The sequence below is a fragment of the Colletotrichum lupini genome, chromosome 3 (assembly GCF_023278565.1).
Source record: "Colletotrichum lupini chromosome 3, complete sequence".
Lineage (NCBI taxonomy): Eukaryota > Fungi > Ascomycota > Sordariomycetes > Glomerellales > Glomerellaceae > Colletotrichum > Colletotrichum lupini.
The window spans coordinates 3,997,894-4,020,232 of NC_064676.1; the positions used below are offsets into that span (position 1 = coordinate 3,997,894).

Sequence of the window (22,339 nt, forward strand, 5' to 3'; positions counted from 1 at the left end):
TATTATTAGGGATATTAAGGACTTATATACTCTAGAAGTTATTAATATATAATACTAAATTAATACTAACCGCTAGTAGGACCTATTTAAAATAAATATAACCTATTATAACTAAAAGCTTTAATAATAACGGGTAAAGGGTATACTAATTAAGATATTATTACGCTTATTAAAAATAATAGCCCGTTAAATATAATAATTAAATAAGGCTAAGAATATAAGGAAAATAGAACGTACCCTTAACGGTACTAATATTACCCCCGTAAAGAGGACTAGGTAATAAAAACTATACTTAGTAATAGTATAAATAAATATTACCTTTATTAGCGCTCCTGCTTTTAAAAAGAACTTAAAGTAAAACGATATCGAAATAGGCTCTATATTACTTTATAAACTAAACTATATTATAAAAAATAAAAAATAAAAAATAAACCCCTTATATAATAATAACTAAGTTATTTATAACTTTATAATAACGAACTTATTAAAGTATTTATAGCCCTAAACTAACGTTTTTAATAAAGTAGCTAATAATATATTAATACTTTATAAGCTATATAATTATAAAATCGAGCTCTTAAATAGTAATAAAGAGAAGCTAACTTATTACCTTTTATATAAGTAGTTAGTACCCGAGCTAGAGGTTATAAAAGCCTATTTATTAAAGTATTTATAAAAGGGATTTATTAAGCTAAGTAATACTCTTTTTATATTATTAACGCTATTTATAAAAAAGTATAATAATAGCCTACGCTTTTATATTAACTTTTATAAGCTTAATAAGGTTATAAAAAAAGACCGCTACTTATTATTACTTATTAATAAAACCCTTATATAGCTAAGTAAAGTAAAAGTATTTATTAAGCTAAATATTAAATAGGCCTTTTATTATATTTAACTTAACTTAGCTTCTAAGGACTTAATAATATTTAAAACCCGCTACGGGGTATATAAATATAAGATAGTACCCTTTAGGCTTTATAATAAGCTTATTATATATTAATAATATATAAATAAGATATTAATAAAGTACTTAGATAACTTCTATATAATATATATAAATAATATCCTAATCTTTTTTAATAACCCCCTTTAGTATTAGGAATACGTTACTAAAGTACTAGACTACTTACGAAAAATAAGCTTATAAATAAATATTAAGAAATACGAATTTAGTATTACTTTTATAACATACCTAGGCTTCGTAGTTTTAATAAAAAGTATATAGCCGGACGAGGAGAAAGTCTTTATAATTAGAGATTAAAAACTACTTATATTACTTAAAGATATTTAGTTTTTTTTTAGGTTTTATAATTTTTATAAGAGGTTTATAAAAAACTACGGCTACTTAGCTAGGCCCTTTACGAAGTTAATAAGTAAGGGAGTTCTTTTTAATTTTAGTACTAACTACGAGACGGCCTTTAAAGCTATAAAACTAGCGCTAATATTAATACTTATCCTCTACTACTTTAAGCTAGAGCTATTAACGTAATTAAAAATAGACGCTTTTAACTTAGTATATACCGGGGCGCTATTATAATAATAAAAAAATAATAAGTTATAATACCTAGTAGCCTTTTATTTAAAAACAATAAGTAATATAGAGCTTAATTACGCTATTTATAATAAAGAAATATTAATAATAATACTATATTTAGAAAAATAGTACGTAAAGCTCATAAGTTATAAATATAAGTTCGATATTATTATAAACTATTAGCTATTATTATTCTTTATAATTAAGTACTTACTTAATTTATAATAAGCCTACTAAGCTAGTATATTAATAAATTTTAATTTTTAAATTTATTACTACCTAAGGAAAAAGAACGTACTAACTAACGCCCTCTTATAAAAAATAAAAAATATCCGTACTTAGTAAGTATTAAAAAAGGTTAATAAAATATAAGTCCTTTTATTACTAAGACTACTATTTCTTAATATTATAATAGAACTATAAGTATTCTTAAGCGCCGCTATTAGCTAATTATAGTTTATAATTAGCTTATTTTTATTAAAAAATAAGCTCTAGGGGTACTTATTAATAAAAAAGATTTTAAAGCTTAATAAGGACCTTATTATAGTATCTCTTATATTAATACGAGCGCTAGTAGCTAAAAAGCGTAAGCGCTAATCTATTTAAAATAACGGATTATTAATAATAAACGGGAAGCTCGTAGTACTTAAGGAGGAGAATCTTTATATTATAATTATTTATAAGGTCTATAAGTAAAAACTCCTTACCTACTTAGGGCGTAATAAAATTATAAAAATAATTAAATAGTAATACTACTAGCCGGGCTTAATAATAAATACTTATTAATACGTTTAGAACTATTATACTTATTATTAATTATAAAAGCTATATAATAAACTCCTAGGGGAGCTAAGACTACTATTAGTACCCGACTACTTATAATAATATATTTTTATTAACTTTATAACTATCCTTACGAATTAAAAAGGGTTTAATAATATATAGGTAGTAATAGACTACTTAGGTAAAAGGGTAATATCTATTCTTTATTATAAAACTACTATAATAAAAAATATAAACTAAATATTTTATAAACGGGTACTACTTATTTTCAACTTATTAAAAACTATTACGTTAGACCGAGGTCCCTAATTTATTTTTAATTTTTAAAAAGAGTTTTATAAAATTTATGGGGTTAAGCTATAGTTATTAATAGCGGATTATTTATAAACGGACGGCTAAATAGAGGTACTAAACTAATATATTTTATAATAATTAAGACTACTAGTTAATTAATACTAAGATAATTAGAGTAATATACTACTTATAGTCGACTTTACTTATACTACTTAGCTTAGTAAGACTACGGGGCTATTATTATATAAAATAAAATTCGGTTACTAACTACGGCTTTTTTTTAACTAGTCTAAGCGAACTTACTAATTCGGCTCTATAAAAAAAAAGCTAAATTATACTAACGCATAACGTATAGCTTAAGGAATATATAAGGCCTAGGAGATTACTAGGGGTAATATAAGGGTCGCTTAAGTACGATATAAAAAGTATACTAACTATTACTAATACCCGGACGACTTAAAAATAAAAGACTAAGTCTTTATTAATACTTCGTATTAAAAGTCCGTTAATATAAATAAACTATAATAACTATAAGCCGGCCTATAGCTTATTATTAGCGCTAAATAGGGGGGTATATAAGTTATAAAATTATTAATAAATAGCTAAGTATACCCGGTTTTCTACCTAAATAAGCTAAAAAAAGCTATTAACGACCTATTACCCGAGCAGAACTAAGAGCTATTATTACTAATTACTAATAATAATAGCGAGCTAAAGTACGAGGTTTTTAAAATAGTTAAGTTATGCTTATATAAGAGAAAGTTATAGTACTAAGCGAACTAAGAAAAATATAATATAAATCTAATATAGTACGATATAAAGAGCTTTAAATATATATTAGTAACGTTATAAGCGTTCTATTACTAATACTTAACTATTAAGGGTCCGCTATAGAACCTAAATATATAAATAAAAACTACTATAACTAGTAATTTATTATTACTAAGGAACGATAATAATACGATAATAGTAATTATAATTATAAATTCACTAAAATAAGGGGTAATTAAGAAGTTTATTTTTTAATATTACGAATAGCGCCCTTTAATATAAAAGGGGGGGTAATATTATAATAATAAATATTAAAGCCTTTATAAGCCCCGTAGCTTAGCCTTAGGCTACGAAGCTAAGCTCTTAATAATTACGTAACGAGCTAAACCGCTAGGCCTAAAAGGCTAGCTCGCTAGCTTCTACTTATTATTCTATTTTTTCCCTCTTTACGTTAAGTCTTTAGTTAATTAGGTTAATATAATAGCGTTCCGACCTACCTTAAGTTTCCTTTCGTAACAGTCGGATTTTAAAAATAAAAAGCTTATTTTATTAAAAATAGACTTTAGCTTTAGTTACTATTATTTAGGGCTTTGTTTGAGCCTATATAAGGCTTTTAAAAGCTATAATAACTAATTTTTAAATTCATTTTAATTTATAGTATTTAAATTAGGGTATTTTTTAAAGATTTTAGTTAAAAGTATATTAAAAGGGTCTATATATACCTCTTCTAATAAATCCCTATTTAAAAAGGCACTAATAACGTTAATTTAGTATATATACTAGTTTGAAGGGGTAGATAGGGCTATAAGTACCCTATAGGTAGTGAGATTACTTTTAGAAATAAAAGTTTAGAAATAATCGACTCTATATTATTATTCAAAGCCTTTAATTACTAATTAGGCCTTATATTTATTAATATTACTAATATTAATATTGATTTTTCGTTTAAAGACTTATTTAGTAAATAGTGGATTTTTATTAGCTTTATAGACCTTATTTAGGTCTATAGCTAATAAAGTACCCTTTTTAATAATAACCTTTAGCTTAGAATATATAGCTTTTAACTATTCTAATTTTTCTAAGCTATTTAGAGCCTATTTTAGTATATTAGGCTCTAGAAATAAGGTAATACTCTAAATAAAATCTTTATATTTAGATTTTTCTTCCTCAGATAATTGAGGAATTAATACCTCTATTTTAGAAGGTATTTTTTAAATATCTTCGATTTTATTAAAAGTTTTAGAATATAAAGGAGGATTTACGCTTTTTACCCCCTCTATTATATTATTTTAAATAAATCGAATATATAAAGTCTATAATAATCGAGATCGAAAAGGATTAGAAGGGTAATATATAATATATATATTATTACCTTCTCTTCCTAAATATATACTATTTTAAGTATAAGTATATATTTTATTTAAAGTAACTCGCTTTCAAATAGGATAATAAATAAGTACCCCAGAGCCGATTTTTCTTAAATTAGATAAATCCGGCTTATTATTTCTTTTTAAAAAGAAATAATCAAAAAAAGCCTTTATAGGGGTCTTTTCGAGGCGTATATTAGCGGTAAAATTAACTAATTTAGTTAATTCTTTTAAAATTACGTCCTATAAATATAGGGGTAATTTTTTGCTAATGAAATAGTTCTAGCCTTTTTAATAAGGGCCCTATTAGTCCTTTTAGCTATACCGTTTTGCTCGGGTATATAAGGCATCGAAAGCTTTAAAATAATGCCTTTTTTATTAATATAGGGTAATAATTCCCTTATATTAAATTCCGTATTATTATCTAAGCGTAAATACTTAGGGTAGGAATTAAACTAGTTAAAATAAAATTCTAGTTTATTTTTGAGAATATTAATTATATTCTTTTTAGTTTTCAAGAATTTAATATCTCGAAAACTAGTCAAATTATCCGTAAACGGAATAGCGTAATTATTTTTATTAATAGTAGTAGGGGTAATTTTAACTATATTAATATAGACCCTTTTTAGTAGAAATAATACCTAATTATAGTTAATTTTAGGCTATTACCTAGTTAACTTAGCTATAGTATAACTCGGGCAATTTAGGTCTTTTTCTTTTAATTTATCTAAAAGAATTCCCTTAGTTATTTTTATAGTTTTTAATAAATAAGAGTAAGAAGGATAACCTAATTTTTCGTGCTATTCCTAGGTAATTAAATAGGCCTAATTATCTAAATTTTTAGATAAATAATTAGTATTTTTCTCTATGTTATTATTATTAATAGTAATATTATAAAGAGAATTTTGAATAGATTCTAAAATATTTTTTAGATTTAAATACTGATTTTTAGGGTCTAAATTGTTTTATTAATACCCTATAATAAGCCTTTGATTTTTCTAAGTAATATTAAGGAAAAGTCTATGCCTTTTAAAGTCTAAATAAGTAAATATATTGCCCTTAGAATCCACTAAATAATTCTTTTTAATATATTTACTATTTTTATAGTATAATATACTTAAAAAGATATTAAGTAGGAATTCTAGAATATATAAAGTATTTTTTAACCTTATAGGTATAATTTTATTTTATAAATAGATAAGTAAAATTAAGTCCCTAATACCCTATAAGTATACTAGGCCAGCTCTAGTTTGAATAGGGGGTAAATCGTCCTTATTATCGAAATTTTCGAATAAATCTATATTATTAATAATATAGACTATTAAACCCGTATTATATAACCACCTTTTAGTTATATTTATGCCTATATTAGCCGAATTATTAGTATTTTCTCCTAAAAGGTCTAAATTATTATTTAGAATCGAGTTAGGTAATATATAAGGGAGAAAAGGTTAATAATTTTTATTAAGTAGGTCTATAGTATAGTAATCGGAACTACTAACTATATAATTCCTTAATTATAAGGGCTAAGGTTTCAAATCTCTATATAGGCGTTAGTTTTTTATAAAAAAGTTAAGCTAGTTTAGTTAGTTTCGGGGCTAGTTTCGGGGTTAGTTTAGTTTAGGTTAATATAAGGGCTTATTTAAGGGCTTATTTAGGTAATTTAAGGGCTTATTTAGGTTAGTATTTAAGTTAGTATTTTACTTATAATAAGTCTTAGACTTATTATACTTATTTCGAGAGTATTTATTACTCTTAATAGTATTATTAAACATAGGAGTATTAATTTCTCTCCTATTTTTATTTAATATATCCGTAATAAGAGCTTCTAAAGTAGGGGGCTTTTTAAGTCTTAAATTAGACCTTTAATAATTAACCTAAATCGGAAAAATATTAGTTAGGGCTAATATAAAGACCGTTTTTTAGTCTATATCCTTAATAATAGCTCTTACGCTTTTTAATTTAGAAATATAGCTTTTAAATAAGCTAATAAACTTATTTAAGCTATTAAAATACTTTAATTTAATAGCGTAGAATTCGAGGTATAATTATTAACGTAAAACTGGTCCTATACCCTTATAAGATGCTTTAAGGGTATTAAGAGCCTCTTTTAAATTAATTTAATTAAAAATAAGTAAAAGAGGCTTAGGTTAAATATTTTACCTTATTAATAATAAGGATTGGGTTTTTTACTATTTAATAATATTTTTATATTTATTTATAACTTCGAAATAGGTATTTAATTTTAAAAATCGAAGATAAATATAAAAAGTAAAAAGCTAAGTAGTCTAATTTTAACTACTTTTTAGGCGTTAATTTTTAAGCATAAGGCAGCCTATAATTACTTTAATAATATCTATTATTATATATATTTTAGAATATATATAATATAAATATATATTAGTATTATTCCTAGTATAAATAAGCTTATTTTAAGCTTAGAATTCGAGCTTGTTTTTAAGCTTAAAAATAGACTTATTTTAAGTTTAAAAAAATATATAAAAAAAGTCTACTTTAACTTCTTTTTTTTATAAATAAATATTTAATAAAAGTAAGTATATAGTATAAAAAGGGCTTATACTTCGTCTGCCTTTTTATATATATAAATCCTTTATTAAATATAAAGGTCGATTTCGAATTTTTGAATTTAAAAAAGTGATATTAAGCGGAGTAAGGTATCTCAATATATAAATATACATATACCGGATAAAGGCATATACCTAGATAATAATAAGTATAATATAGGTAAATAAAAATAGAAGAGCTCGGATAAGTAAATAATATTCACTTAAGTAAATAAAACCTTAGTTATATAATAACTAGGCTCATAACCTTTAGTACGTATAGTTTTAACGAAGTAATGCGGGATATTTTTATAAAGAATATAGAACGTAAATATTTATATAGAAATAAGAATATATAAATATAAGGGAAATAAGCGTATATAAAAGAGGTTTTTATAATAAAGAGAGTAATATAATTAAATTATTATATAAGAAGTTACTTATTTAATAAAAGGTCTAAGTAGGTAAATATATACCTATATATAGGTATAAAAACCTCCTATTAGAATATTCTATTGCTTATTAATTATAATATAATTAATAAGCGTATACGTAAGTAAATACGTAATCGTAATACGTAATTCCGCCTCGAGAGAATTCTAGCTTATTTAGTTACTTTCTAGTACTTTCTATTGCTTACGTAAGCTTATATAAGCAGTATTGCTTATATAATTAATACTTATAATAATCTATGAAAATCGTAGATTAATATAGTATATAGTTTGCTTATGTAATATTGATAATAAGGCGAATAATAAGGTAAATAAAGTTACTTTCGTAATAGTTATAGAAGTTACTAACGACGGGACAAAAGAGTTAATTACTATTTAAAAGGCTAGTAGCGATTTACTAGCGGTAGTTTATAAATAAGGTCGAGGATTTGCGATACTTATTTAAGTAGGTTAATTTTACGAGGCGTTATTACTTTTAATTATAACGTAGGCTATGAGTATAATAATAAGTAATAGTAATTAGCGCCCTAGCGGAGGGCTTATATTAAATAATTCGGACCGCGAAGCTAGTATTATAAGTAGCCTCGTTAAATACTATTTTAATATTAAATAGGGCAGGGAATTGCTAGCTATAAAGTAAGTAGTCGTATTTTATATAGCCGTAATTATTATAATTAGCTATATATTAGTAAATAAAAAGATCGTTAACTTCGTAATTATTCTTTTTTTACGGTATATTAACGTTAGGAATAGCTTTAATTAGTAGTAGCGGTAGCGGTAGCGATAGCGAGGTTAACGAAGTGGTAGTTATAGGTAGGTGGGTAGGTAGGTAGGTGGGCTCCGTAGTTAGAGGTAAGGCCTGCCGTAGCTATACTTAGTGGTAGAATAGCGGGAGCTGCTAGTAGAATATCCTTGCCCATTTTCAACCGGGGCCATCCTTGATAATAAAGATAAATCGTTACGGGGTTATTAAGGCCCTGTTACTGCTTATTACTAGGAAGCTTAGTATGGTATTCTTTATTATAGCTTGCCTATTATGATGCATACTACCCTTTAACTTTGTAAGGACCCCAAATCTAGGGTCTATTGAGGAAATCTTAAACCTATTAAGTAGAGTTTGGGGATCTTAATAGACTTTCGGATGGCTCCGCTGATTATTATTGGAGTGGGATCCTTTTACCTCTACCTCTGAGAATACCCTAGTTGTTCGAGTACCTGTACTTCTCTACCTAGGTAATAATCGTATCCTAGTCCTTGTATTGATATTGATAACCCTACCCCGTCCCGACCTGTTTGTTATACTTGTGCTACTCGAGCGTTATATCTGTATTATATATAATAGTCTGTCGTAGATAATCCTAGTAATGATTAAGATGCTTAGAATTCTAACTAGGATCTGTAGGTAATTCTCTTTTTACCCCCTCGTTTTTGTTTAGGCGGTTAATAAGCTCATAGTATGCGTCTATAGTGCCATACTATTGTAGGGGTAATATTAAGCTAGAGTTAGTAGCGATTTAGTTATTTTGGGAGGCGAAATTCCGGCGTTGTGTGCGAAAGGGAGAATGAGGCTATTCGGTGTGACGTATAAGATAATGAAGTTAATGAAAGACCGAGGGATACGCGCGGTGTTCTGGAAGTAATTGATTTAGCCCCGGTAAGTCAGGTAGAGCAGTCTCGTTCTTGACCGTAACCTAACCCCGCCTAACTATTATTAGATATTAGTAGTTTGCTTGACGTTAAGACTACTTGGAAATTTCTTTTCGTGGTTAATCCGGGGAGGTGGGGGGGGTTTACTTGGTAGCAATCTGTTCTATGCCTCGATATTTTTAGGGTTAGGAGGCTGGCCGTATAGTTTGTTCCTATGTAAGACCTTTTTTATAAGGACTATGATATTAAAGTTAGTGTTATATTAGTTATTAAAATAATACGTTGTTTACTTTGTCTAGATGTCCATACTTCTTCCTGGTTACTTTTATGGTTGCCCGGGTAGAGGAGATAGGAGATGGGGTTAACGTACTTTGGGGTGGGAACTACTCTGGTTGCGCTGGGTAAATAACCGTTGCAGGAGCCTTGGAGAGATGGAATGCCGAGCTGTGAAATACGATGAGAATTAAGACTGCCGTAATGGAGATGGTATTCGAAAGTGATAGGGTAAGAATGATTAACTGAGAGCGCGGTAACTGACTAGTGGCCCTGGTGGACCGTCCGTCGTTATAAGGTTTATGAGAATGGAGTAGGCCGGCATTTTTGTCCTCCGTAGTTAAGAGTCTTGGTGTATTAGCTATATTTACGCCGTTCTTTTTGTTTGAGAAGATCTTGGCGGATTTTGCTATTATGCTTCCCTGTTGTTAGAAGTGGGTAGTTTGAATGGGGGATATGTTAGTTGTTAGTCTTTTTTTAGAAGTAGAAGGTGTTTTTATAACTATCTCGGTGGGAAAAGCTGGTTGCGTTAGGTTAAATTAGGTAAATTCGCTGTGTGTGTAATGTTCTTTGTACGTAGACCTTACTTATAGTAGGGTCCTCTCTTATTATATTTGACTGAGTAATATTTATGTATAGTGTTTTGGCGTACTGTAATACTTATATCTAGATAGAGGTCTTTAAGTCGAAGACGAGATGCTCCGTTAGATTTACCGGTTAATAAAGTTAACTAGAATCCGAGTCTCGGGGCTTAAGAACTCGTAGTAGAAGTCTCTTACTATTTGAAGGGCGAGGATATTCTGCTAGTAGCTCCCGCTATTCTACTACTAAGTGTAGCTGCGGTAGGCCCTACCTCCGGGCTCGGAGCCTAGCTACTTATACCTACCTACCTACTTACTTACCCACCTACCTACTTACTTACCTACCTACTTACTTATTTACTTATTATACTTATTTCTAACTACTACTTCGTCAACCTTGCTATTGACCTTACTATTACTACCGCTACTATTACTACTAATTAAAGCTATTCTTAACGTTAATATACTATAAAAAGGGAATAATTACGAAGTTAACGATCTTTTTATTTATTAATATAACTACTTACTTTATAACTAGCGCTTCTCTACCCTATTAACGAGGCTATTTACAAGGCTAGTTTAGTAGTCGCGATTAAAAGTAGTAACGCCTCGCAAAATTAACTTACTTAAATAAGTATTATATATCCTCGACTTCGTTAATAAACTACCGCTAGTAAATCGCTACTAGCCTTTCGGGCTAGTTAATTAAATAGCTAAGTAGCTAAGTAACTAAGTAGCTAGGTAGCTAGGTAGCTAGGTAGCTAAGTAATTAAGCTAATTTAATAGAATCGTTAACTTAGGCTAATATATTAACTTAGGCTAACGCGTTGACTTAGGCTAACGCGTCGATTGCCGTACTTTTTATTAAAATAATTTAAGTTAATTACTAGCCTCTAATTAGCCTAGCCTATTTAAATACTAACTACGCAGAGCTTAGCTTATGTATGTGCCCGAGACCGGCGGTCGTGTGGCGGCCGCAGCCACACTTGGTGGCAGAATAGCGGGAGCTGCTGGCAGAATATCCTCGCCCTATTTGAACCGCTGAATGATTTCTACTTAACTCGTGTTCCTCCCACTCGCTGACTCATTATTTCCGAAACATTCATCTAAGTCTCTCAGTTCGGCTTCTTCCCGATCATTATCAGCGTCATGTCGCCGAACGAGCCCATTGTTGTTGTTGGAAGTGCATGCCGGTTTCCGGGCGGTGTTGATAGCCCAGCGAAGCTATGGGAACTCTTGAAAGAACCGAAAGATTTGCAATCTGAAGTTCCAAAGGAGAGATTCAATATCGACGCATTTTACCATACCGATGGCTCTCACCATGGAAGGACCAATGCCCGTCACGGATACTTTCTCGATGAAACGCCGAGGGCTTTTGATGCGTCGTTCTTCAACATCCAAGCCGGCGAGGCAGAGAGCATAGATCCGCAGCAGCGTTTGCTCCTGGAAACCACCTACGATGCTGTGGCCGCGGCTGGATATGGACTACACGACCTTCGCGGTTCTGATACCGCGGTTTACGTCGGCTTGATGACCCACGACTTTGAGCTCGTCAAAGTCAACGACATAAGCTACAGCCCAACGTACTTCGCAACGGGTGCCGCTACAAGCATTGCGTCAAATCGTTTATCATACTTCTTTGATTGGCATGGTCCTAGTGTAAGAATGCCGTTTAGTTAAATTCACGGCTACTATCTCAATGTTCTCAAGCTACTCATGGTTATAGATGACTATTGATACTGCATGCAGTTCCTCTCTAGTTGCGGTGCATCTTGCGGTGCAACAACTGAGGAGTGGATCGAGCAAGACAGCTATAGCAGCTGGCTCCAATTTGATCTTGTCTCCAAGTACGTTTACGGCCTTTTCTGAAAGACGAATGACTCGGAAAGACTCACATTGCGATTCTCATAGTGAATTACATCACGGAGAGCAAGCTGAACATGCTTTCACCCACGGGCAGATCCCGAATGTGGGATGCTGCAGCCGATGGGTACGCGCGAGGTGTAAGTCCTGTCCTCCATTGCCTGTCGTGCATGATCCATGAGGACATAACTGCGCGGCGAGCGATTGGCTCGATCGTCGGACTTTCACTGACCAAGGACACAATGTCTGTCAACAGGAAGGTGTTGCCACTGTGGTTCTGAAGACGCTTAGCCAGGCACTGCTTGATGGCGACTCCATTGAGTGTGTCATCCGTGAAACGGGCATCAACCAAGACGGACGCACAACCGGCATCACGATGCCGAGCCATGTTGCTCAAGAGACCCTCATTCGCGAGACTTATGCTCGGGCTGGTCTAGATATTGCGCAAGCTGAAAATCGCTGCCAATTCTTCGAAGCTCATGGTAGGTACCAAGCATGAGCGTGGGATTTGAACGTTTGCTTACCACCGACTCAAAGGAACTAGAACGCTATCAGGCCTCCTCGGTTAAGGGATAGCTTAGGGGGGTATAAAGAGGGGGACTAAGTAATAAAAGAGTAGCTTATATATATATAGAGCGCTAGTAGTATACCTCGAGGGAAGGGTAGATTTTAATAATTCCTTTTTTAAACCCTAATAGTAATTAGCCTTTATAAGCTTCTTCTCTATATTATATACTTATTAATAATTTAAAATCTTTATTTATAAAGGGGACTAGGTTAGAAGCTTAAAATACTAATAAGAATAAGACGTAGCGAGAGAGCATAGTCGGCGCTACGATAATAAAAAAAAAACGACTCTTTTTTATCGAACCCCTTAGAATTACCTCCTCCTTAATAAATAATATAAGAACGAAGTATAGTAGGATTATTAACGTAATAATAATATAAAAAGATTATATCGTTAAGAGTATTAATAAATTTTAAATAAAATAGCAAACCTCTTACCCTTACTTATTAATACTTAAACTAAATAATAAGTAATAAGTTAATAAAACTATAAGAATAAAAACGATAATTAAAAAAAGAAATCCTTATTATAATATATAAAGAGTATTTACGTAGAAAATAAGTAGATTTAAAACGCTTATAGAGCTTTTTAAATAGCCCGGCCCCTATGCTAAGGGCTATAGTCTTAGCTATAGCGGCCTCGGATATTAGTTTTAATATAAATAGAAATATAAACCCCCGGACTAAGGATAGTTTAATAAATAAAGCCGTACTTAAAACGCCGCTTAAGTAATAATAAAGTAACGAGTTCGTACTACTTAAGCCCCTATTTACTAGCTCCTTCTTAACTTAAGTAAGTATTATAAATAGAACGTTTACGTTTAGACCGCTATCCTTCCTTAACTTATTATATATTAATAAATTAGTACGGGATTTATAAAGCTTCTTCTTTAACTATTATTATTATTTTAACTTATAAGCTTAATAAATAAAAATAAATTATAATAAAGTAGTATATATAGTTAGCTACCTAAGTAGTAGTATAAAAACTTCCTAAATATACTATATTTTTAATTACTAAAGGACCCCTGGTTTTATAATAAATTAGGTTATATAAGAAGAACTAGAGACCTTTTTATAAAATAACTTATTTAATCTTATTAACTAAGGAATAGTAACGAGTATATAACTAAATAATACCTCGTAAAGCTAAAAAGAGAAAGTTAACGAGTTCGTTAGTTATATTAATAAGCTCGAAATAGAATTAAAATATATTTTAATAAAAAAATAGAGGATCTTTATATTAATAAATAAGCTACGGCCCGAACTACGCCTCGTAATAGTATTATAAATAGAACTTTTACGGACTTATTTATAACTAGTATTATTAATAAGACGTATTAAATAATCCTTATTATTAATAAGGAGCTTACGAACGTCCCCTAAGTAATATTCTAACTTAAACTCGAACGAGTTAATAAGAAAATACTAAGGTATTAATAAATTAAATACGTAAAAAACACGCCGTAACTCGCTTAGTAAGAATACTACGTATTATAATTATAAAAAGACTAGTTATATTATAAGGGATTATTTATAACCGCGGGAGTAGTATTAATAATATTATAATTATAATAAAACCGAGTATTTTATTAATAACTACCTAAGCGTTATATATTATAAATATAATTAAAAGGGGTATAAGGCCGCTAGTTATTAATTAAACCTCGCCTTAATTAAGTAGCGCAGACTAGTAACGAGCTTAAATACTATTTTAATAAAAAGAGTAGTTAATAATTAATAAGGGCAGTACTTAAACGTCCCGACTTATATATACTTAAACTACGTATAAGAGAAGCTAACCACCCTTATTAATTTAAGAGTAAAAAAGAACGTAGTTAATATCGGGCTACTTAATAGCTTTAATATTAATTTACGAATTTATTTATTACTATAACTAGTAAACGTTAAGGGTAAATAAATAAAGACGCTAAGAAGCTACTACTTATGGCTTTAAATTATTAATAATAATTACGTAACGAAGATATAGTTATATTACTTTATAATAGCTAATATTATAATACTTACGCTTATCCTTAGTTTTTTCTAACTAGAGGATATTAACTTACTAATTAGTTAAAAATAAAAAAAGTAGTAGTATTTAATTTATAAATAATATATCTACTTAGATGCCCTAAAAAAGGGGCTACTAAATAACTTAGTTTTAGTAATACTTACGTATATCGTAATTAACTTAATTATAAATAGTAACATAGTATTAATAAGCGTAGCTAAGGACTAGAAGCTATATTACTAAGACTTTAATAACTTATTTTTAAAAAAGAAGGCTATTTTATTACTAAATAGAGTACCGTACGACTACTATATTAAGCTAAACGACGTAGTACTTATCCCCTAAGGACTTATTTACTTACTATTAAACTATAAGCTTAAGATTTTATGCGATTATTTAATAAAAATAGAGGCTAAGGGCTAGATACGCCCCTTTATAAGCTTAGTAAGAGTACTTATTCTTTTTATATTTAAAAAAGGAGGAGAGCTACGACTTTATGTCGATTATAAAGCGATTAATAAAATTATATCAAAAAACAGAACGCCGCTACTACTAATTAGAGAGATATTAAATAGACTATTTAATACTTTTATTTTTATAAAGCTAGACCTTAAGAACGCGTATTACTATATATATATAACTAAGGGTAATAAATAAAAGACGGCTTTTTATATTAAATATAAGTAGTTTAAGTACTTAGTTATACCTTTTGGGCTAACTAACGCGCTCGTAACTTTTTAAGCGTATATTAATAACGTTCTAAGTAGCCTAGTTAATACCGTTTATATTATATACCTAGACGATATCTTAATATATAATAACAACTACGTAGTATATAAAAAATACGTATATAGCGTATTATAAAGACTATAATAATAAAACTTATATTTAAATAGCGGTAAATACGAGTTCTATATATTACGTATAGGATTCCTAAAGTATATTATATTTAATAAAAGTATAAAAATAAAACCCGCGCGTACCGAAGTTATAATAAATTAGCTATTTTTAAAGAGTATTAAAAATATATAAACGTTCCTTAGATTTACGGGGTTTTACTATAAGTTTATTAATAATTATACTAAAATAATAATACCTCTAATAAACTTACTAAAGAAAGTAAAACCGGGATAATTAAAGCTATTAATACTAGCCGTAGAGTTGTTTAAGAAGTTATTAATAATATTTATTAACGCGCTAATATTACGATATTTCGACCCTACTCTACTTATATAGTTATAAATAGACGCTTTAGCTCGAGCTATTAGCTTAGTAATTACGTAATTATTTAAAGGTAATTAGTACTTAATTACTTATAAGTTAAGGAAATTAATAAATACGGAGAGCTGCTACGGTATAAGAAACGTAGAGCTACTAATTATTATAAACGTATTAAAGAACTAATAATACTACCTCGCTTATAGCTAAGATTAAGTCGTAGTATTTATAAATTATTTTAACTTATAGTTTTTAAATATAAAAAAGAGATTAAATAGGAAATAGTTATACTAGTTAAACGAACTCGTAGTATTTAATATCGAAATTAGGTTTAAGCTAAGTATAAAGAACTTAGTAAATAAATTATTATAAAGACCTAATTATGATAAAAGTAGTAATAATAATAGAGCGGAGGAGCTATTATTAAAAATAAAAAAAGACTTTTATAATATTAAAAATATATAAGAGCCCCTTAGAGTTATAATAATAAAGTATATAAGGACGAGCTATAAGAGCAGTTCTTAAATAAAAAGAATAGTAAGTATTTTAAAAATAGAATTAATAGTAATATAGAGAAGTAAATAAAAGAAGTTAGGAGCTCTAGTTTAAAGGAACTCCGAGGAGTATTTTAAGAAGTATAACGGGGCTATAAGCCTAGGGTATTAGAATTATAATATAATACTTAAAGAGCTACTTAAGCTTATTATTAAAACTATAAATTATAAGCTACTTATTTTATAAAACTTTAATATAATAAGAGTACTTAAAATAATATTTAATAAAGAGGGGTTATTAATAATAAGTTAATTATAAACTACTTAATAAAAAGACGTTTTTATAAAGGATAGGTAGTAGATTAAAAGGAACTAATAGCTTTATTTAATTAAGAAAAAGTAATAATAGAGCTAAGTATATAATTTTAAAAGGCTATTATATTATAGTAGCCGCGCCTATATATTATTATATAAGGGGCTAAGGAGAGAGGTTATTAAAGTATATTACGATATATTTATAATAAGATATTATAACGTAAAGCGGATAATAGCACTATTAAAACGCTACTATTACTAAGATAAAGTAAATAGGGATATAAAAAGTTATATTAATATTTATATAATATACTAGCGGACGAAGCCTTATTATTATAAGCCGTATAGCTTACTATACCCCCTACTTACCCCGGTTAAGCTATAGTAAGAGATATTATTAGATTTTATTATAGGCTTACTTATATTAACTACGCTAATTAAGAAGTACCCCTATAATACAGTACTTATTATAATAAACTAATTTATAAAATATAATATTTATATTACTACGAGGATAACCCTTATAGCCTAGGGATTTATAAACCTCTTATTTATAAAAATCTTTACTAAGTTTAGAATACTTAAAGGGATCGTTTTTAATAAGGGGTCGTTATTTATAAATAAGTTTTAGACTTATTTTTATTACTTTTTAATAATAAAGAGGTATTTTAATACTGCGTTCTATTCGTAAACGGATAGTTAAATAGAACGGTAGAACTAATACTTAGAATAATACTTTTATTATTTTTATATTTAAGATTAATTAGATTAGGTATAGCGTCTTTACTTAGCTAAGTTTATATATAATAACGCCTAGTACTTAGTAATTTGTAAAACGCTTACTAAGGCCCTATTTAGGTTCTTATTTATATATTTTATATTAATTTTAATAAGGACTTAAGACGGTATATAAAATATCTTAGCTAAGGAGTGTATAGCTTAATTACGAGCTAATTAAAAAGCTTTATAACTTTTTATATAAAAAGTACGCGAAACGTATAAGTAATAAGTTAATAAAGCTAGGATAAATATATTATATAAAGTAGGTAATTAGGTATTATTATTAAAAAAGAATATTAAAAAGTAGCGTCCTAATTAGAAATTAGTTAATAAGTATCTAGGCCTATTTAAAGTTAAATTAATAATTAAAATAGCGGGGGTTGCTTATTAATTAAACGTACTAATATAATATAGAATATACGATATATTTTATATATCCTTACTTAAGCTATATTAATATTGCGAAGAAGCCCCTTAGAAGCCCTTATTTATTAAGGATATAAACGGGGAGCTACTTTATAAAATAAAAAATATTATATAATATAAAGGGCTAAAGAGGAGGTAATAATACCTAATTTAGTAAAAGGGATATAATAGCGACGAAAATACGTAAGAGCTAATTAAGTATATTAAAAACGTAACGTTAATTAGTATATATAAAGAACGAGTTTTAATTAAATAGTGCGCCCTAGTTCTTAAAGAGCTTAATAACGTAGCGAACTAGTTATTAATAATAAAAAAAGGGGGCTATATAGCTATAATTAAATAGTATAAATGCGCTAATTATTAACTGTTTTTTTAATTCTTATAACGCGCAGAAGGACTACCCTTATTTATAAAAAGACTACCCTTATATATAAAAAGGCCGCCCTAGCTATTATCCTAGGGGTTGTTATAAAAGAAATAATCTCTTTATTATTAGCGAATTTATAAATAATTAGCTACGAATACGGAGCGCAAGTAGGGTAACTATATACTAGCTAAAATATTATTAAAGCGGCGTATTTTATTATAAATAGTATAAAATAGTGCGATTATAATATTATTATAGGATAAAAATGTAGTATAGGAGGAGCTTATAATTACTTTATTATTGTTATTATTAATAACGGGGGTTAAGTAGGCCTTTTTACTAGCGCGCTTAAGTACTTTTTACGTATTACTAGCGGTAATTCGGTAGGTTTATTAAAGTTATAAAGTAATATTAATAACCCGAGTAATAATAATAATAGAGCGATAATAGAGTAATAAACTTCTAAATTATAAATATTATTATTAAAAGTAAGTACGGTATTTTAAAGGGTTCGTACCGTAGATTTTATAAACTTAAGGACCTAAAATATTATTAATATAATACTTAAGAAAAGTAACGGAGTAGTAATAATATTAAGTACTTATTATATTTTTATAAAAATAGTTCTGCGCAGTATATTTAATATAACGTACGCTAGATTTTAGAAAAGTATTAAATAAAAGAGCGAACTAGGGGTTATAAATTACTAACTTAGCTAATTATAATACTTAGTTTTTAAATCGAGCGCTTTATATATAATATAAATAGGGTAGGGGAGCGGGCGTACCTAGCTAACCCCGATTTTTTTAATATTTACTTTCTTTTTTTTTTTAATAAGAGTTTATAATAATTAGTATAAATAGTATATAAATAGTAATATATGTACGAGGTTAGGGCGAGTAAAGGGGATATTAGGTTTTTTAGGTAAACTATTATTACGGCTATTACTAGGTATACCCGTAATATTAATAACTGTTTTATTATTAATAGTAATAACGCTACGATTAGGGGCTATAGTTATATTAAAATAAGTTAGTAATAATTATAAAATAACTTTAGAAAAGACTTATTTAAGTACGGGGAGTATACGAGAATAGAGATTTAGGAGATATTCGTTAGTTATAATATTTATATAACGAGGGAGTAATATAGACACTAATAAAAATAAGAGATTATATATAAAAAGGATAATTATAAATAAATAAATAAAAAAAAGGAATTCGGAATTATAATAGTTTAAAAGGGGGTTAATATTAGTAAATAAAAGTAGGGCGATGACTACTTAAGTATTAGTAATCATAAAAATAGCTTATAAATAAGAGTAACCTAGGTATAGAATTATAAGGCTATTATCTAAAGTAAGAGGTCTATACTTAGGCTAATGGGCGCTACTTATACCTACCCTTATATTATATATCTAAGGACCTCTTAAGTAAGGGATTAACGTAGCGTATACGAACTATAAGCGGGCTTCGGGACGAAGCCTAGGGGAGGAAGTACCCTATTAGGCCTCCTCGGTTAAGGGATAGCTTAGGGAGGTATAAAGAGGGGGACTAAGTAATAAAGGAGTAGCTTATATATATATAGAGCGCTAATAATATACCTCGAGGGAAGGGCAGATTTCAGTAATTCCTCTTTTAGACCCTAATAGCAGTTAGCCTCTATGAGCTTCTTCCCTGTGTCGCACACCTATTGACAAACGCCAGCAGGTGATCCTCAGGAAGCTGAAGCAATCTCGAAAGCTTTCTTTGGCAGCCAGGATAGTTCAGACGGTGAGCGCTTGCTTGTAGGAAGTCTGAAGACCGTCATTGGACACACCGAGGGCACTGCTGGTATTGCAGGCTTGTTGAAGGCCTCACTTGCTGTACAGAACGGCGTCATTCCTCCCAACTTGCTGTTCGAAAACCTCAGTCCCAAGGTTGCGCCCTTCTACAAGAACCTCTCTATCACTAAAGAGGCTCAGCCGTGGCCAGAACTCAAGCCTGGTCAACCGCGGAGAGCAAGTGTAAACTCGTTCGGTAAGCTCTTGAGTCAGATCTGTTCTAGACGTCTCAGACAATGCTAACGAAGAAAAGGTTTCGGTGGCACCAACGCCCATGCTATAATTGAGGAGTACAAGACCTCGGCTTCAAGCACGGGAATCACGTCGAAGCCAGAGTCTCAGATCACTTCAGCTGCATATGCCTTGCCTCTTGTGCTTTCTGCCAAGTCAGAGCGTTCGCTAAAGAGCCTGATGAAGCAGACTGCTCAGTTCATCAAGTCTCACCCGGATGTCGACATGCTTGATCTCTTTTGGACGCTCCTTCGCAAGCGATCCATCCTCCCCCACCGCCAGCATGTCGTTGGATCTTCCAGGGAAGCTATCATACTCGCCTTAGAAAACGCTATTTCGGAAAACGCCAGCTCAGAGCCCACCTTGCGCTCCTTCACCACCAGCCAGGAGAAGCCCCATCTCCTGGGTGTGTTCACTGGCCAGGGTGCTCAATGGCCTGGCATGATGAGATCGCTCATCTTAGCGATACCTCAGGTTCGCGACATCGTGATTGAGCTTGACCGCTCGCTTCAGACATTGCCTGTCGAATACCGCCCTTCTTGGACCCTGTACGAGCAATTTTTGCTCGAGGATGAGGCCTCCAATGTGACTAAAGCCAGCTTTTCTCAACCGCTCTGCTGCGCTGTACAGATTGTTCTGGTGCGGCTACTGGCAGCTGCTGGTGTTGAGTTCACCACGATTGTCGGTCACAGTTCAGGCGAAATAGCGTGCGCCTTCGCTGGAGGCTTCATCAGCGCCTCGCAGGCCATCCGAATTGCTTACCTCCGAGGCCTCACATCCAAGTATGCGAGCTCCCCGAACGGGGGCGAGGGAGGCATGCTTGCGGTAGGAACTTCACTAGAAGATGCACAGGAGCTGTGCGAGCTGGAGATGTTCCAAGGCCGTATCTGCGTTGCTGCTAGCAACTCGCCTGACAGCACCACCATATCCGGTGATGCAGATGCCCTTGCAGAACTGCAGACTATCTTGGAGGATGAGTCCAAGTTTGTCCGCATGCTCAAGGTCGATAAGGCTTACCATTCACACAACATGCTCTCTTGCTCGCCGCACTATATCAAGGCTTTGAAGGACTGTGGCTGCGACGTCGCTGATGGGGTCGGTTCTTCAGTAGCATGGTACTCCTCTGTGCATCAGAACAGACGCATGAAGGCAAGCGACATCACCGCCGAGTACTGGAATGAGAATTTGGTCTCTTCTGTTCGCTTCATGCAGGCTATTGAGGCCGCCGCAATCGAGCATAAATCACTCGATGCCGCCATTGAGGTGGGCTGTCACCCGGCTTTGAAGGCACCTTGTCTGGCGACCCTCAAGACTGTTCTCTCCGAGGAAATTTCTTACACAGGTTGCATGCAGCGTGGTTCCGATAACGTTCAAGCTTTTGCCAGTGCTGTTAGATATCTTTATGTCGGATTAGAAGTCCAATTTAACCGCGGCGTACGGCCGACTGCGCAGGGGCCAATTAAGGGCCCTATTTACGATTATTATAGCCAGCCTAACCTACGGTTAGAACCTCCTTTTTATACCTACGCAAATATTTATATAGTTTAATTAATCTCTTTATTAACTATGGTTCGAACTAACTATTTTATAATAAGGATACTAATACTAATTAGTAATTAAATTCTACTATTGTAAATTAATAAAATATCTCGCTATATAAAAGAGACGACTTTTTAATACCGTACGGAATAAGAGATTTATATTAATTAACTTTATAAAAGTAAATAAAAAAAGAGGTAATTCTTAAATACTATATAGAATTAAGTAATTATAGCCCTTTATTACTTATAAAAAGTCGACGTTTATTACGTTAAATTATATTAATTAATAAAACTACTTAAATAACTAGCCTTTTACCGTTACTCTAAGTAGCTTTTTTATTAAATAACTTTTCTATAGCTAGTTTATAATTAAAAATTAACTAATTAAATTAGTAAAAAGAAATACTTACGTAACGACTACTTACCTAATTA

The 22,339-nt window shown here is 30.5% G+C and overlaps 2 protein-coding genes across 2 annotated transcripts, besides 1 other annotated feature; both read left to right on the plus strand.

The window, feature by feature from the left end:
• Nucleotides 1–9,929: 9,929 nt before the first annotated feature.
• Nucleotides 9,930–10,013: a sequence feature (Short protein (CLUP02_05964, UQC80481.1) was converted to a misc_feature.).
• A 1,405-nt stretch (nt 10,014–11,418) lies between these two features.
• Nucleotides 11,419–12,631, plus strand: CLUP02_05965 (lovastatin nonaketide synthase; the record flags this gene model as incomplete). The annotated part of the gene is made up of 4 exons (XM_049284969.1): nt 11,419–11,928; nt 11,996–12,116; nt 12,181–12,272; nt 12,389–12,631. 4 exons carry the CDS (start codon nt 11,419–11,421, stop codon nt 12,629–12,631), a joined length of 966 nt encoding a protein of 321 aa, XP_049142112.1.
• Nucleotides 12,632–19,976: 7,345 nt separating this feature from the next.
• CLUP02_05966 (beta-ketoacyl synthase domain-containing protein) lies at nt 19,977–21,780 on the plus strand (the record flags this gene model as incomplete). Its single annotated transcript, XM_049284970.1, has 4 exons — nt 19,977–19,993; nt 20,069–20,331; nt 20,389–21,629; nt 21,709–21,780. The coding sequence occupies 4 exons, from the start codon at nt 19,977–19,979 to the stop codon at nt 21,778–21,780; spliced, it is 1,593 nt and encodes a 530-aa protein (XP_049142113.1).
• Between the last annotated feature and the right edge of the window lie 559 nt (nt 21,781–22,339).